We start from the raw sequence: 17670 nt of genomic DNA on the forward strand, positions 1-17670 counted from the left end.
GTGTATGTGGGCGTGCATGTCCAATTTATGTTAAACATCCAATGTGCTGCACCAATGTATGTAATTGCCGAACCATATGTTAAAATATGTGGATGTATGGGCCAAAGGCCTTTCAAATCAATAAATCATTTTGAATCTTTGAATCTCTCTCTCTCTCTCTCTCTGTCTCTCTCTCTCTCACACACGAATCAAGGAAGAAAAAGGAGACAGTAGCAAGAAAGTTCATTGTAAAGCTATACCTGGACAAATCTCTTCTGCTTCGTCATCGGCTTCTTTGAACTTTTTGATGAGAGCCACGAAAGATACTCGGGGGTGTTTCTTCCTGAAGTCGTCCGACAACCGCTGAAAACATCAAGACGTTCAGAGACAACGTAATGGCAACTTTTATCTGACAGTTGTTAGAATAATGCTTTTTTAAGACAGTATAAACACATGACAATATTTTCTATATTTTGAAGTAAGGACAAAGTTGGAAGCGTCAACAAAGCAAGATAACTGGTATCAAATTATACGCATTAGAATTAGACAGAAGACTTCTTATGAAGCAAATCCCTATAAACAGTAAAGGCGTTTCAATGTTTAATTTCAGAAATTGAAGAAAGAAACGATCTATTGAGACGCTGCAAAAAAGCTGTGGAAAAAAGGATGTATTTTATACTTATAACAAAGTCGATAGAATTGGGTACTTCAAAACTAGTAGCTTAAATTATTACCTAAAGTCAGTATACTAGCTTGCAACGAACAAGTAAATTCAATCCTGATAATAAAATAAACAGTTCTTGCTCTATAAGTAAGAATCAACTTCAAAGGTCACTCTAAGCTAGTACTCTGCCTTCTATCTAATGTCTTGGAAGAGTTAAACGACTTAAATTTAGTTCATATTAAAAAACCATATCTTTTACTTCGATGATTCTTGTTGGACTTCAATGGAATGGCCTTGAGTACTTTTTATAAAGCAAATGCATATTTTTGTTCCATAAAATACTTCCCCAGAACTCCCCCCACCTTAAAAAAAAAAAAAACCCCCCCCCCCCCCCAAACCCCTCAAAGAAACAACAACAAAACCACACACCCGCACAAAAAAAAAAAAAAGTTATTAGAAAATTTTCTTTATCCCATTTCGTTGCGAAAGTTGCAGCTCATCAAGGTGCACTATGTTTAGAAAGCTAATTCTTGGAGAGTGAATTTTCCCTGCCATAGTTAAGACAACTACCTTTGTCTTTACGTCAACTTCCTCAAATTCATTTCCGACATCTGATTTTTTAAAATCTTTTGGATTAATCCCTGCTAAATACGCTGCATCTACGATACACAAACAGCGGAACAGTTTTGTAAAACGGCCAAAGAAGCTAAATGATATCAATAAGTCTGCATTATGTGTGTGTGTGTGTGTGTGTGTGTGTGTGTGTGTGTGTGTGTGTGTGTGTGAGAGAGAGGGGGGGAGAGGGAGAGAGTATCTACCATTACTTGGGCCTGAGTCTGTAAACTAAGCATCTACAGAATTCACCGAATAGTCAGACACACATAACGTGACCATGATATACGTAGTTAGTAAGACAACATAGAAACCAAGCAGGCAGACAGGCTCGACTGTAGTAAAATCTAGGAGAAAGACACACGCATACACAGAAACCCAGGCAAAAATTGTATAGAAAAGAAGAAAGAATGAGTTTGAGCCTGTCAGATCGAAGGCGTGCGTCTAATATACTGTGTGAACTAGAACATGGGTAAGCAAAAACAATTCATATAGATAGATAGATAGATAGATATATAGATAGATAGATAGATAGATAGATAGATAGATAGATAGATAGATAGATAGATAGACTGCTTGCTTGCTTGCTTTCTTCAAGCAAGTGTCGGTGACACGGGGATCAAATGGGTGGTCACTGGGGTGTGTCCTTGAGCAAGACACGACATCCCTAGCTCAAAAATACAGGGCGCTGCACAGTGGCGACCGACAGTGGCATTGTTTGTAAACTGTTCTGTATTTGTGTAATAGTGTGTATTTATGTATGTATTTATGCATGTATGTATTCATGTATGTACGTATTTATAATTATGTATTTTTGTATGTATGTTTGCCATTGTAAAACAAAGTGCCCTTCTGGGACAAATAAAAGTGTAATGTATATATTTATTATATATATCATATTGATTAATTGACTGATTGATTGATTGATTGATTGATTGATTGGTTGGTTGATTGGTTAGTTGATTGATAGAACGATCTATTGATTGATTGATTGATTGATTCGTTGGTTGGTTGATTGGTTGATTGATTGATTCCAGGCTCATGTATAGCCCTAGCGTATCGTAGAGCTCACCTCTGTATCGGGGCTGTCAAACTTGAGTCCCATCCTCTCCATGTGCTCCATGAGCTGCACCAGGCCCGTGGCCACGTTCTGCATGATCTGGTCATGGTACTTGCGCCGCTCCTCTGGCGGGAACTGGTCGCCATGGTGGAGACGAACCTGCTTCAGGAACGTACTCTTGCCCACCCCGGGCGGGCCTGGGTACCGGAAGAGGGGAAGTGGGTGGGCGGGTAGGGAAGGGGTAGGGGAAAGGGGTGGGGGGGGGGGGGATAAATTAAGGGATTAGAACGCGTAAAAAGTTTAAGAATGTGCTTCAAAAATTAAATTGTTGGAAGAGTTAATCAAAGAATGAGTTTGTGTGTGTGTGTGTGTGTGTGTGTGTGTGTGTGTGTGTGTGTGTGTGTGTGTGTGTGTGTGTGTGTGTGTGTGTGAGAGAGAGAGAGTGAGTGAGAGAGAGAGTGTGTGTGCGTGTGTGTGTGTGTGTGTGTGTGTGTATGTGTGTGTGTGTGTGTGTGTGAGAGAGAGAGAGAGAGAGAGAGAGAGAGAGAGGGAGAGAGAGAGAGAGAGAGAGAGAGAGAGAGAGAGAGAGAGAGAGAGAGAGAGAGAGAGAGAGAGCGGGTGAATGAATGACTGACTGAATGAATGAATGAATGCCTGAATGAATGATAATTTATATTATTATTACATTTTCCCAGCTTTTTTTTGGAGTTGACGAGTGATGTCAATTGAAACAATTGCGAACATTTTCTGACCAGATCTTGATTTCTAGAGCAAAACTGAACACTTATGTCCTGCTTGGACTATCGACAAGATTTTTTTTTTAGTAAGCGTGTCGTTAGTTCCCAACCAGAACACGAAGTCTTTTCAACAGAACAGCAAGAAGTCTTCTGTATGTCACGTAAGTCTTAGCCGTTTTATAGGTAATCGGCTATGATCAACTTTGTGCGATCTGTTCAATAACGTACTTAACCTATTCATAAAACAAATCTTATAACACCAGTCGTGATCTCACTGGTATGAATCCAGTTTTATCAAAATGATAGGCTTCTGTGGAAAGGGGAAGAAGATGTAAGTGCAACAGCATTTATCGGTGTTGACAGGTCGTAGAAGTACAGACCATGACTTTATTTGAATACTACCACTCTCCTGTGCAGGCAATTTCATGAGTCCCAGAACTGCTTTTATCCTTTGATAGAGTGGGCTTTGAGCGGGTGAACATCTCCCGCTGGTATGACCTTAGTGACTCTGAGTGGACAATAAGGCCCTTCGAGCCGCCACAAAGGAAGCTGCCATGATCCAGTTGGTCCGATATAATAACATTCACGCACTCTCATGTATCTCGTGCCAGTCCCCAGGGGGTCTATAGCTTGTTCACTTTCGTCCGACCGCGTTAAAAAATTCTAGCTCATTTATTAATTTACTAATGCCTACGAAACGTTGCATGACACTTCTGCAGGCCAGCGACCAAACAAAAGTTTCGCGAGCTATAACACACAGAAGTACAAATTTGTGTCTGGTTCTTCGAAGAAAGTGTAGTTTACTGACCTTGGTCAATTTCAGGATCGTTTTGCTCATATAAAAACGCATTTTTCAGAGCAAATTTAAGTATTTTTTAGGCGAAACCTTCGTAAAAAAATCTCGCAACTATCTGATTGTTTTTCACGATCATGCGAAATTAATGTTAAAGAAAAGTTCTAGACTTCAGATGAGACGACATAAAATACAGCCTGGAGACATAATAAACTGCCTAATACACACAACAAACAAATGTTACCAGAAGCAGGGAGGGACCTGCTAGGAAGAAGAAAATGATAAACTAAAGGCAGTTGTCAACTTGTTAAATCAAGTGGAGTAATGAATGGGAAGAATGTTGAAAACCACCACCAGGGACAATTAATGCAATCTGTTGGGAAAAGATAATTACTCGTATAATACGGACCAACACTTGGCAGTTGCCTGGAGAACATAATATAAAGAGTCTTGTCCATCCCCATCCCTTTGTTCTACCCACTGCCCACCGCCCACCCTCACATTTATACCTTACGTTCCAAGTTACTGCAGGATAAAGCAAAAGAAACAGATCTACACAGTTACGTTTAGTGGTGGGGGAAAACCTTGACGTATAGAAGTACTACTACTGTAAATTCGTTGCCCAACTTATTGTCTCATACTGTTAATATTTCCCCGACTATCGAATATAAAGTCTCTAGATTTTGCACAAAGACTTGTACCAATTTGTCTTAACAGATCAATATTTTTGTAAACACTTGTTTTGTTAGCTTTTCTAGAAAATTGTTTTATGATTACAAAAGTCCCAGTGGGTGGCTTCTTCAGATTTTTAAAAAGGTTTAAAGCTGAAACAATATCTCTTTAAAGGGAAAGTCCGTCATTTTTTTTTTCTAATCGCGACATTGTGCTTATTGAACTCATGTTTTGAGAACCTTAAAAGCAAAAAGAAAGTGTTGATTATGAAATTAGTTTCTTGTAACAAGTTTTGCCACCAACAGGTGTCATTGATGAGCTGTGACGTAGGTCATTTGAGTATTCAAAATGTGTTTGAGAAGCGGGCAGTGCTGCGAACAATCCCATTTTCCGCGTGACGAACATAATATAGTATTTTATGTAAATTTTTGAAAAAAAGATTTGGGTTATTTAAAAATTGTAGTCCCATTGTTTATGGGAAAACATTAATATAAGACAAACTGGTTGGTGCAAACTGTTGTGCAAAGTGTGGGTGACATTGATTCACCCGTTAATGGGATATTTGAAGATAAGTTGCGCCATGAATTTTTGACCGCACTATAGAAGTATTTTAAGGAATACTAGTTGGATACTATAATTTAAAAAAACAAAAAACGGCACTGAGTTGTTTAAATATCTATTTCTATACGGTCAACGGGTTTGCCTTCTAAATTGGAAAGCATTCTCCATTGTTCGCTTTCCCTCTCTCTTCACTCACTTTCGCATTAATAGTTCTGCAGAATAGAAAGCGGTCGGGGGGTGGGGGTGGGCAAGGGTGTTTAAACAAAGCCATCTGAAACAGAAAGAGATTGGGCAAATAATACTGACCAAGTATCAGCAGTTGGACTTCTCGCTCCCTACGTCCTCTCTCTTCGTCCAGCTGCTGGTCAATGCTCCTGCTCCGAGCGATGGCCGATCGACCGCCTTTACTCATTGTAGTCAGGGAGAAGGTCTGAAAAGACAAGCGGACGCGAGTCATAAAGTCTGGCCATGGAGGACTTGCTTGAAGCGAGGTGGGACAAAAGAAAGCTATGCTATAGGATGAGAAAGAGAGAAAGGGGGGGGGGGAGAGAGAGAGAGAGAGAGAGAGAGAGAGAGAGAGAGAGAGAGAGAGAGAGAGAGAGAGAGAGAGAGAGAGAGAGAGAGAGAGAGAGAGAGAGAGACAGGGGGAGGGGTGATAATGTAAGCAAACACAGGAGGGAAAGAGAGACAAAGAGACGAATAGGAAAAAGGAGATAGGGGGCGGGACTTGAGGCTGAAGGGGTCTTTGGTGTGTATGTGCGTGCGTGTGTGTGTGTGTGTGTGTGTGTGTGTGTGTGTGTGTGTGTGTGTGTGAGTGAGTGTGTGTGTGTATGTGCGTATGTTTGTGTGTGTGTACATGCGAGATAGATAGATAGATCGATCGATCGATAGATAGATAGATAGATTGATAGATAGATTGATAGATATTGTACTTGGACATAACTTTGACCATTAATGAGGCGCGTCGCCTTAACCCTGAGTGACATGCAGAATCCCAACAGAAAGTGGAAACATTGGATAAGATAGACAAGTCACGTTTTTTGTGAACAACAATGAACAACCTTAACTTTTCACTTCAGACGCCTGTATACCTTTTCCAAACCGATTGATATATGGGTGAGTAGCTGGTGAGTCTAGAAAAAGAGGACGAAGTGGTTGGGGTGAGGGGGAAGTCGAGAGGAAACATTGGTATGGAGATGAAGATTAAGAACTATTGTACTTTACCGTTTTCTGAGCTGGGGAATGCTAATATCGGAATTCTGAAAATAGTTTTCTCAGCTTACTTAGTCCTGATTTCTTTGATATTTACGGAACGCCTTTATCTCCATCTGTATGTTCATGGGCTTAGAGGGCAAGGCGTTCACATGTGAAAGAAAGTGAGCGACCACAGTTACTGAGAGTTTCCGGCTGACCGTCGTCGTTGTGACGCATGTTTCCTGCCCACGGTTTGCTCAGAATATTTCTCATAGGGAAATCCGGACGTGAAAGATGGGCGCACCTACATTTGTGTTACGATGTGGTAGAATCAGGCGCTCGTCAATTTTCGGGTAAATGGGATAGTTGGTATCATCTTAAAGCCTGTTCATTCGTCTTCCTTCTGGTGAAAAAAAATCCATCTTGGTTGAATAAAAGTCGATTATTTGCGATTGAAGGAGGTCAGGGTTGCCTTAGTCTCAGATGTAAAGTTAGCGAGATAATGGCCGCCAAAGTATGGTAACTTTCATAGTCTGAGAGTCTTTGGAAAATTAAAATTAAAAACTTTCCCATCGGGCAAAAAAGTGCTAAACTCTTTGATTTCATTATTTTGACGAGCGCCTGACTTCTCCACGATGCCTCACATTTGGTAAAAGGGTGGACTTCAATTCAAAATGGGTTCATGGACTCGGATTTGGCAAGTAAGAGAAATTTGAGTTGCAGACTCGGAGACTTATACAGAACACAGATATACTTAGCCTTGCATTCTGAGCGCCGCATGGAGCCACCTTTTCACGGTCAACATCCTACAGCTTGTCGTTACTCCGCCCTACACCGAGGTGGCTATTACGGACAAACATTGTTTTCCAGGACACTGAAGACAGTTGTTTTTTCATTTGCCTCTAAACCAATCAAAGAACTTCGAGAACTGTTTCCATACTTTTTTGACGAATATACATCTTCGCCTGAAGTAGAGTATGAAATTATATTGGAGGACGTCAAAATATTTTTTTAATCACTGGCGGTTTTCATTTTAGACCTGGCTCTCTCTTTGGCTCAAGATCTTGGTCCCTTATTGTACCCCATCCTATTCCACCCACTACTTAAGAACTCTATTACGTTCTTTGGCGTTTGGAACACAATTAGAATTTTCCATATGGTTGTGTAGAATAGTAACGGTGGACGGAAAGAAGAAAGACAGGGAGCAGGGACATGTTGCAGGAGCTGAAAGACAAAAGCAAATCAAGCAGTTACAATGTATGGCCTCAAGATTAGCCAATTACATGGCACAAACATTGGGATGCCCCCCCCCCCCACCCCCCGAAAACAAAAACAAAACAAAACAAGAAGTCCAAAGAAAAACAATATTTTAGAAAATAAAACCCACCATCCCCCCCCCCCCCCCCCCCCCCCCCCCCCACGGCCGCACCACCCGGCCAAATATTATTACACTGGAGTTGATGCTGTTCTTTTTTTTTTTTTTAGATCTTTGGATAGCGGGGAAACGACAAAATTGCAAAGGCGTCTGTTGTGGATGACAAAGAAGTGGAGTCTGATCGTTAGGATCGACAGGCAGAAAAAAAAAGAAACAACTGTGATTACAGTTGGAATGGATCGATAGAAGACAAGACAATTTCCCTTCCCAGTAATTTTCTAAGGAATAGCATAAATATTGGCGCGACAGGAACAGGATTGCTTGATTCCCGCCTCGAAAGTGTGAGAAAAAAAAACGAAACAATAATACAGATAGATCACGGAAAAATAAAACTGTAACGAAGTCAGCGTGATAAGATAACTCGTTTGTTTCTTTATTTCTATGTGATTTCTCACCCCCCATTTTCCTTCCACCGTTCTGTCTCTTTCTCTGTCTGTCTGTCTGTCTGTCTGCCTGTCTGTCTGTCTCTCACTTTCCCTCTCTCTCTCTCTCTCTCTCTCTCTATCTCTTTCTCTCTCTCTCTCTCTCTTTGAGTTACACGTCGCCCCCCATCTATGTATGTATGTATCTATCTATCTATCTATCTATCTATCTATCTATCTATCTATCTATCTATCTATCTATCTATCTATCCATCTATCTATCTATCTATCTATCTATCTATCTATCTATCTATCTATCTATCTATCTATCTATCTGCTAGCTTTAGCACACACACACGCACACACACACACACACACACACACACACACACACACACACACACACACACACACACACACGCAAACACTGACTCCTTTTACCTTTCTTCCTGCTCTTTAATCTTGTTTTGTCGTCTGCTTTAGTCTCCATTTTCTGCCCCCACCTCCCTCCTTTTGCCCCCCCCCCTCCTTTGAGCTGCCTTTCTACCGTTTCTCGGTGGCTCCTTCTTACTGCTGTATTTCAGCCACACCCCTGATTTGAGGGAAGGCAAGACCTCTAACTTTCTCGGATAAATGGGAAAAAAAATCCGTGAGGTCCCATGTGTGAGTTGCGCACGTTAAACATCACCTGGTGATCCTAAATCGATAAAAGTTCACCACGTCAATATGTGAAACTACTACTTCTCAATTGTCTAGAAGTTGAAATCTACTTCGATTTTTCAGCAACGAGCGTGTCTGAGAACAACAGATCTAGCTCTTGTCAACAAAAAAGAATGCTTATACTATAGTTAACATGACTATCGTGACAGAACCTTTAAGGTTGCCAAACAGTTACAAGCCAGTATAGCAAATGTAGACAGCTTTTCCTGCACATGAAGGAAGCAATGGTCTGATTGCTCGAGAACAATTTAGATAATAACAGTTGAGATTCGGTTTTTTTTTCTCTGTGTTATCTCTAGAACATTTTACATTGGCCTTTACAAGCTGTTAAAATATTTTCTGGTGATACATGTATTATGAAATGCACACGGATATGAATCTAGATTCGAAATCGTCTGGCAAAGAAGTTGAAGACTTTACCAGGGAAGCTGAGGGCAAGACATTATTATTATCTATATACTTGCCTCTATCTATCTATCTATCTATTTATCTATCTATCTATCTATCTATCTATCTATCTATCTATCTATCTATCTATCTATCTATCTATCTATCTATCTATCTATCTATCTATCTATCTATCGGGAGACTCTTGTGATTTAGAAGTTAAGGTGTTCGCCTCTCATTCAATGGTATAGATAGCGAGATAGACAGAGGCAGAGAGAGAGAGAGAGAGAGAGAGAGAGAGAGAGAGAGAGAGAGAGAGAGAGAGAGAGAGAGAAAGAGAGAGGAAGAAAGAGAGAGAGAGAGAGAGAGAGAGAGAGAGAGAGAGAGAGAGAAAGAGAGGAATGTATACATACACACACCAACAACAGCACAAAGGGCGAGGGGAAGAAGGAAGAACAGCGAGGGGGGGGGGGGGGGGCAATAATTGAGAGGTGGGTGAACACACTGCATGAAAAGGTCAAACAATGTCGAGCGAAAACGATGTTGATTGGATGGGCGGCAACTCCAACCTGACTTGAGTGAAACACCTTAGACCTGGATTTCCAACAACGTGTCGTGCTGAGGTGGGAGCTGAGTGCTTTGCATCGACAATCTGCATCGCGCTTGTAGATTATACAGTGGAGCCTCCTTAATACCGAACACAGTTAATCCGAAAACAGTAGTAAACCGAAAGTAAAATGTTCTTCTATTTGAGCAACTCGTCAAAACTGAAGACCCGGCTAAACCGAAAGAAAATTTCAGTTAACGCCAACTTCATTGCACATGTCGCTGACATATTTGAAGTTTAAAGAATTGTACCCAAGTGGGAAAATAGACTTATCATTTGCTGGCACAAAATCCAAACAACCGAAACAAATAACAGCAGCAGATTTTCATTTCAGGGTATTGTGATTTTGAGCTTTTGCGTATTTCCCGTCCCTTACAACATAGAAATATTAGCATATTGAAACCCAATTTGGCGTCCATCTCCGATCTAACTGAACTTAACGGTTGATAAACCATGAAGAGTCCTGAAAAAAGAAGTTAGTAATACAAGAAAGCCAATTTGAACCATTGTCCCTCCATAGCTGACTAGTTAGGTAATGACAAATAATGGCAGTACGATCTTTCTCTTTTTATATAATAAAGTTGGGTGTTTCACGCCCCCATCGATACAATTTTGAATATTTAGGAGGCAGGCTTTGATGTTGCATATCTGGGCCAACCCGGGCCGTTAGAGATATAACATCCTAGAAGAAAAACTGAGATACCCGAGAGGAGTCGGTAACCTAGTGATTAATCTACCGGACTCGTAGTCGTGAGACTGCCGGTTTGCGGGTTCGAGCCTCAGCTCGGTCCGACGTTGTGTCCTTGGGAAAGGCACTTTACAGGAATGTCCAACTTAGCTCGGTCATTTCGGAAATGGACGTTAAACTCGGAGGTCCGGCCTCTTAAATAAGCCAATGATGTTGATAAGGGCGTTAAACTAATATCATTTCACCATTTCGAGATACCCGAGAAAAAAAAAATCTACACCAAGTAATGGAACTCGGTTCTTCTGCGTGGGACGACAAAGCATCTATCTGAATACCACAAACGCTGGTAAAATAATTAATGTTCTTGTCATTGTTTTGTCTCAGTGTGGTCTAGTGTTTATGACAGTCGGGCTAACAGAGTAGTCGGGGAGGAAAACACAAGTTTCCCAGGTAGTTGGGAATGTTTTAGGATTATATTATGTTGAATATATAATTATTAAGATAGTCTGTCCTTCGTAAATGAAAAATCCTTTTGAAGACAACCCAGACTAGTACAATAATGTTATCTATAATCATGCCTCAAGTTAGTTTATCAACATTGTCAGGACTGGTATTTCTTTGGTTCCAAACAAGCACAAAAGACTTTCATTATCTACGGCAACATCACCTTTACAAAGCCCGTGGATGCAGGAAACTAAAAGCATGTTTCTCTGTATTGATCAGCTCTAAAAATATATAATTGAACTAAATTTCTAATACAGAATTTTCGTAAAATCCACTCACTAGATTATGCCATTATGTGTTTTGTATTGTAAAACCGTAGAGACATTCAAAGGACTAAAATAAATTATATTTTAAAAAAATAAATAAAAGAGACATCTTTCACATGAATGAGGCATGTATACAAAACGACAGACACCCCAAAAAAGTGAACATATTTTTAGCCACTTATTTCAAAACCTTTGGAAAATCTTTTAGAGTAGTTAAATGGATCGCATTCATACTCGTAGGTGAACATTTTTAGAAATAACTGCAGGTGCATTGCAGAAATGTTGAATGAGCCTGTCCAATTATTATTTCTGCTTTCGCTATTTTTAAAGTTTATTTGTTGTCTTTCAATCTAGTGACTTGTCTATTGTAATTGTTTACTATTCAGTGAGCTATCTGTTGAACCATCTTTCAATCAATCAAACAAACAATCAGTCAGTCAACGAAACAATCAATAACAAGTAGGTACTATTTATCTATCTACCATCCATTCTTCCATTTATCCTTCCACCCATCCACCGATATGTATCTATCTATGTATCTATCTATGTATCTATCTATGTATCTATCTATCTATCTATCTATCTATCTATCTATCTATCTATCTATCTATCTATATTTCCTTTCAGTACAATAGAACTTCGGCAATATTGATACTGCTAATGATAACGATGTTAATGAGATATCGTCGATGATAATCCAGATCCGTCGACAGCCTTTGTACCCCCCACCCTCGCCCGCCCTTTTAAAGCACACAGAAACACGTTGGGGGGGGGGGGAGCAATTACCTCCGCTAAAGATTGAAACATTGAAAAAAACAAATTCCACTTAGTTTGCTTTATCCATTGAATCTTCAAAAAAATATTCAGCAGTGTGTCGTGAAGCTTGACCGAGACTGATTTTGTCCATGAGATTCAGGGGCGAAGGCTGACTTGTTTAACAGGGTAATCAAAGTAAGATGGGACCAGACAGGGCGTGGAAATATCACACAAGAATCTTACTCGAGGCAGCAACACAGAGTAGTGAATGAAAACAAATCCTGAATTTATGCTGTATGCATAGTTCAACCGCAAAAATAGTCGGGAAGGTATCTCATTAAATATTTATTCCAACAAACTTTAAATCTATCTTTAGATGTGACTACACAAACACAAAGCAAAGAAGCAGAGATGTCAGTACTAATTGTACTATACATCATTTTTTTTTGTAACACCAGTGAGTCTAAACTCTTTGGTAGAACCTGACAATTATTAATATTTTATTTCACATTTGGCTGTTTTTGTCTAGCGTTTCGCAGCCAGGAGCCATTGTCATAAGTCGAGGAAAAAAACAAGAACTCGCAGCAGTCAAGATATTATTAGGAGTTAGTTCCCCTCACATCTGTGAGGTAGACTCGACCAGTGTACTAGTTAGCTTACATAATCAGCGCTTGTGACTGCAGTTATAACTGTGGCCCGAAAGGGGTGAACAGGGTATAGGTGGCAATTGAACAGCTTTGAGTTCTGTATACATGTTCCCTTCAACTCTTTTGGTAGACTCTTCCAGCCTCACTTTAAGCTTTCTTAATCCAAGCTTGCGACTGCTAACGGAGTGGCCCAATAGGGGTGAACAGGCTATTTCTTTGGCAATGAAACAGTTTTGAATGTTAGGCACACTGTTCGTTGGTGATTATGAACGCCTTTTTACATTTAATTTATGAAGTTTACGTCTATGGATGAATTTGACTGCGACAATGTTTCAAAATTAGGAAGGGAAGCAGTGATTATTTGATTATATAGACGCTTCACCACTGAGAGTTTTTCGTAAGATTGTTTTAGTTTTGCTTCCTGTAGATCTATTCCAAATGCTGTACTGCGACCAGGCGATGATCTACCGGTGAAGAAGGTGGGTGCACATCCGAAAACACGCGCGCTCTGTACCTTCTCGAGCTCTCCTACTCCCCTCTGCCCCTTTTCGTACATGACCCTGTCCCAACTTTCTCAATCACCTCCTACCGTCTACCTCTCGTTGAGCCGCTTTTGATGATCTAGGTCTTTCGTAGCCGGGCTATAAGGCGGCACTCCATATGGAGCAGATATGGAGAGAAACGCAACGCAAAGGACAATGACGAAAGAGAATAGAGAACGCCCCCCCCCAAAAAAAAACAACCAAAAAAAAAAAAACAACCAAAATCAAAACAACAACAACAACAAAACAACAAACAAACAAGCAAAAAAACAAAAAGAAAAGCAACAAACAACCAACAACAAAAAACCGCACTCACACACGCCAAAAGCAAGAAACAAAAACAAAAAACGAAAGAATTGCCCCCCCCCCCCCTTTCCCCAAAACGAAAAAAAAAAAACAACGAAAAAGTGCAACAGAACCCATGGTTTTTATCTTTGACAAGACAGCGTACGGCCGTACAGGCTCTGAAATTGGACAGCGATGATACAGAGCGCGGGGTAACAGTGGCGACAGGTACTGGGAAGGGATGAGTTACTATGGGACAAAGAACGAAAGAAGGAAGAAAGAAAGAAAGAAAGAAAGAAAGAAAGAAAGAAAGAAACAGACAGACAGACAGACAGACAGACAGACAGACAGACAGACAGACAGACAGACAGGTTGAGGTTGGCAGAGAGGGGTATTTGAGGAGAAGACTAAGGTTGGACAAAGCAGGGAAATAAACTGGGAATACAAAAAAACCCAACATGGAAGCAACCCTGAGTTTACAAACATACGAAAAGAATCAAAGAAATTGTTTATCATAAACAACCAAGCTGAAAAGTAGACATAGTAAGAAGCATATCTAGGTTATCTGGCTAAACAATTAAAATGAAATAGAACTGCAGATTCTTTCACAAATTTAACTATTCTATTATTATCCCTTTGTCAGATTTTAATCATTTCTAATTTAGGAGCTTTAGCAAGGGGGAAAAACAACTATCAAACGGTAATGGTAAGCGCGTGCGCGGAGGGGGGGGGGGGGTTGCATGTATATCTTTTCAGTTGCCACTCAATTATTTTTCTCACTGTTTGGAGCGTTGTTCTAGTCTTGTCAAAATATATCGGAACTCTCCTCCACCCCCCTCCCCCCACCTCCCCCCACCTCCCCACGTCCCCCTGCCTGCCCCAATTGCCATTCCACGCACTCGGACGGACGATTACAGTAGTTTTGCGGTACATTTTATTGCAGAATGTGTTCTATCTTCATTGCGAGATCACTGCTTTTATTCTTCACTAGGAATTCCAAGTACGGAAATAAAATAATGTGTCGCTTCGGGTTCAGGATCAATAATACGCTTCCTTTTACGAAAAGTCACAGTGACGTATGCAAGTAAATATCACTAATTTAAAAGGACACAAACCTTATTTTTGTTTCTGAGCATGTCACCGACCACTATTTAGAGCACCGGGGCGAACAAAAGAATGGTAGAATGGTAGATTTCCGAATTTCCGCTGCTTCTAAAGACAACCTTACAGCCTTCAGTTCACATTGAGAGAAAACTTTGTTGAAAGTGTCACAGTGTCATTGAGACAAATTGACTGTTTGCTTATTCGACTTCAAACAGTCATTTAATCTTCCGCATCAATCCTCTTTACTCACTTGGCAACGATACTTGTTTACGCACTGGTCATCCTACTTTGGTTTTTGGCAAGTAGGTTGGCTATAAAAGTATGTAGTGTGCACACAAAAGCTGTCTGTGCTCGTGAGAATTCCCACTTCCGCGAGGGCCAAGTATTGGCTTCCGCCTTTGCTTCCTGTCGTAGTACGGTCTCTGTCACGACACGATAGAATCAGGCGCTCATCAGTTTTGGAGCAAATTTGTGTAAACATGAAGCCTGCTCATTTGCGTTGGTTTTGAAAACAAAAAGTACCCACCCACCGTGAATAGAAGTTGAAATATTTGCGATTGAAGGAAGTTGGTGCCACCTGATGTCAAAAACAACATTAGCGAGAAAATTGACGCCAAAGTTTGGTGACTTCCAAAGCTTGAGAGTCCTTGCAAACTGCATGATTATGGGGGAGGGGAGGGGGTTGCCTTTTACCAACGATTTTTTGTGTTTTTTTAAACATCTGCGCAGAAATGTGTTTTTTTATGGACTTAAAAGGTGTTGATCCCGAAAAACAACAACAACTGAAATTTCCCAAAGAGCACAAAATGTCTATTTATTAATTTGATTTCCTTATTTAGACGAGCGCCTCATTTCCCCCCGATGCCAAACATTTGTACTCGCATGCGTGAGCTTATTTATGCGTCTATGCAGACAAACATTGTTTTCAGCACAGATAAAGTCAAGGAAACGATTGAGGAGGCACTCAAGCGTAAGTGAATATTACAAATGATCAAAGCTGTATCTGTATTTCACTTCGGTACGTAGCATGCGGAAATGATAACGGCTTAATTAAGGTTGGGCAAGAAAGTGTCCGTGTCCTCATAATTTTAGTTACGTGTAATATAAGTGCATAGTCAGCGCTTTTTACGAATGTCACAAAGCCTTCATCAGTCAAGAGCGACTGCGAGTTTGTGTATGTCTGTGTTTGTGTGTGTGTGTGTATGTGTGTGTGTGTGTGTGTGTGTGTGTGTGTGTGTGTGCGCGCGCATGTGTGTGTGTGTGTGGTTTTTGTGTGTGCGTGCGTGAGTGCGTGTGTGTGTGTGTGTGTGTGTGTGTGTGTGTGTGTGTGTGTGTGTCTGTCGGTCTGTCTGCCTGTATTTACATGAGTGTGTGAGTGTGTGCGGGTGTGGGGGTGGCGATGGGTTTGCTTGTGTGAACCGTGTGGTTGTGGTTGCTTGTCTGCAGTACGTGTTTTTTTTTTCAAGAAGATAGAGGGTGGAAAAGGCAGATGTACCGTGAGCTGAATCGATATTTATGGGAGTAGATAGGAGAAAGAAGGGTAGAGACAGGTTAGAGATATAAGTTGGTCCTGAATTAGGCACATCTGCTAATAAACCAGAGTGACGTCTATCCCCGTCGGTACTTATTGGTTGAAACCATAGATCGTATACAACATACGTCACTCCCGCAAAAACGTCCTTCATAATTTACAAGCTGTAATATTATAGCACACCGGGACGACATTTTTGTTTTTCAATTCCTTACTTTGAAGGGATATATGCAAAACTCAACGTGCTTTATCTTCGTTCATTGGGAAATCCACTGACTATAATTAAGGGCTGCGGGCCAGATTTTGGGGAAACGTTTTTTTCATATATCACATAAGATGATGTCAAAAATGAGGAAAAATATCGTGTCCTGTGCGATGTTCTCTTTCACCCCCCCCCCTTTCTCTCTCTCTCTCTCTCTCTCTCTCTCTCTCTCTCTCTCTCTCTCTCTCTCCGTCCCTCTCTCTATCTCTCTGTCTCTTTCTCTCTCTCTTTCTTTCTATCTCTCTCTCCCTCTCCCCCCTCTCTCTCTCTCTCTTTCTTTCTCTCTCTCAGACGCGACGCCTTGCTTGATCTTGCGTTACTCACATGTATTTAAATCGATTTCCTTGCTTGATCTTGCGTTACTCACATGTATTTAAATCGATTTATCTTTTCTTGTCAGTGTTGTTTGTGCGGTGTACGCAGTGGCGTCTTCTTCAAAAAACTTTCCCCATGCAGTATTATACAAAAAAAAGCTAATACACCGCTTGGCGCGAATCTTGTAAACATTACCCGTTTTGTCACAGTCTTAAAAGGATCCCCGTTCTGTTACAATGGTGATCAATAGTTGTAGTGTAGGGAGGGTTCTACTTGTCATCTCCAGATACATGTGTAGTTACCATACAGGGAATGACAGCTCTGTTGTGCTCTCAGCTGCAAGAGGCAAGTTGATGTGAACATTTCGGACTATCAGAAGCAACCACAAAGAAGGGGGGTAAATCATGCCGTTGACTGGTAATTTGTTCATATTGTGAACGTGCCCCTTCTTCTTCTTTGTTTTGTTCTGTCCTCCTCCTCCTCCTCCTCCTCTTCCTCCTCCTGCTCCTCCTACTCCTCCTCCTACTACTCTTCCTCCTCCTCCTCCTCCTCCTCCTCTTCCTCCTCCCCCTCTTCATCCTCCTCCTCTTCCTCCTCCCTCCTCTTCATCCTCCTCCTCTTCCTCCTCCTCCTCCTCCTCCTCCTCCTCCTCCTCCTCCTCCTCCTCCTCCTCCTCCTCCTCCTCCTCCTTATACTCTTCATACGCTTCATACTTTTCTTCTTTTCTTCTTCTTTTTCTTCCCAACTCACCTATTGCCACGTTTTGACACATCAACAATAAGGTTTCCCATCTGAAATCAAGCTGAGCGGTCAATCCATCAACCTCCACGGTTACCCATACCTCATTTCATTTTCTTTCTTCAATAAAAACGTTTTCTGAGTTGGGCGTCAATTCGAAGCACGAAGCTTGCTACGTCACGTCAATTCGGCCTCCAGACAGCGGGCGTGACATGGGAATCAATGTTAACTCTTTAACGACCGTCACAC

At 41.0% G+C, this 17670-nt stretch overlaps 1 protein-coding gene across 2 annotated transcripts in view; it reads right to left on the reverse strand.

Annotated features, from left to right (window-relative positions):
* Positions 1 to 14958, reverse strand: part of LOC101852793 (guanine nucleotide-binding protein G(o) subunit alpha) — a gene marked incomplete at its 3' end in the record, with an annotated part of 19739 nt that extends 4781 nt beyond the window's left edge. The window contains 4 exon segments of one of the 2 annotated variants that reach the window (XM_013087165.2): positions 240 to 342; positions 2328 to 2512; positions 5385 to 5508; positions 14826 to 14958. In XM_013087165.2, coding sequence (XP_012942619.1) covers positions 240 to 342; positions 2328 to 2512; positions 5385 to 5490 — 394 coding nt within the window. 2 annotated transcript variants of the gene reach the window in all.
* Positions 14959 to 17670: the final 2712 nt, after the last annotated feature.

Source organism: Aplysia californica, unplaced genomic scaffold (genome assembly GCF_000002075.1).
Source record: "Aplysia californica isolate F4 #8 unplaced genomic scaffold, AplCal3.0 scaffold00552, whole genome shotgun sequence".
Lineage (NCBI taxonomy): Eukaryota > Metazoa > Mollusca > Gastropoda > Aplysiida > Aplysiidae > Aplysia > Aplysia californica.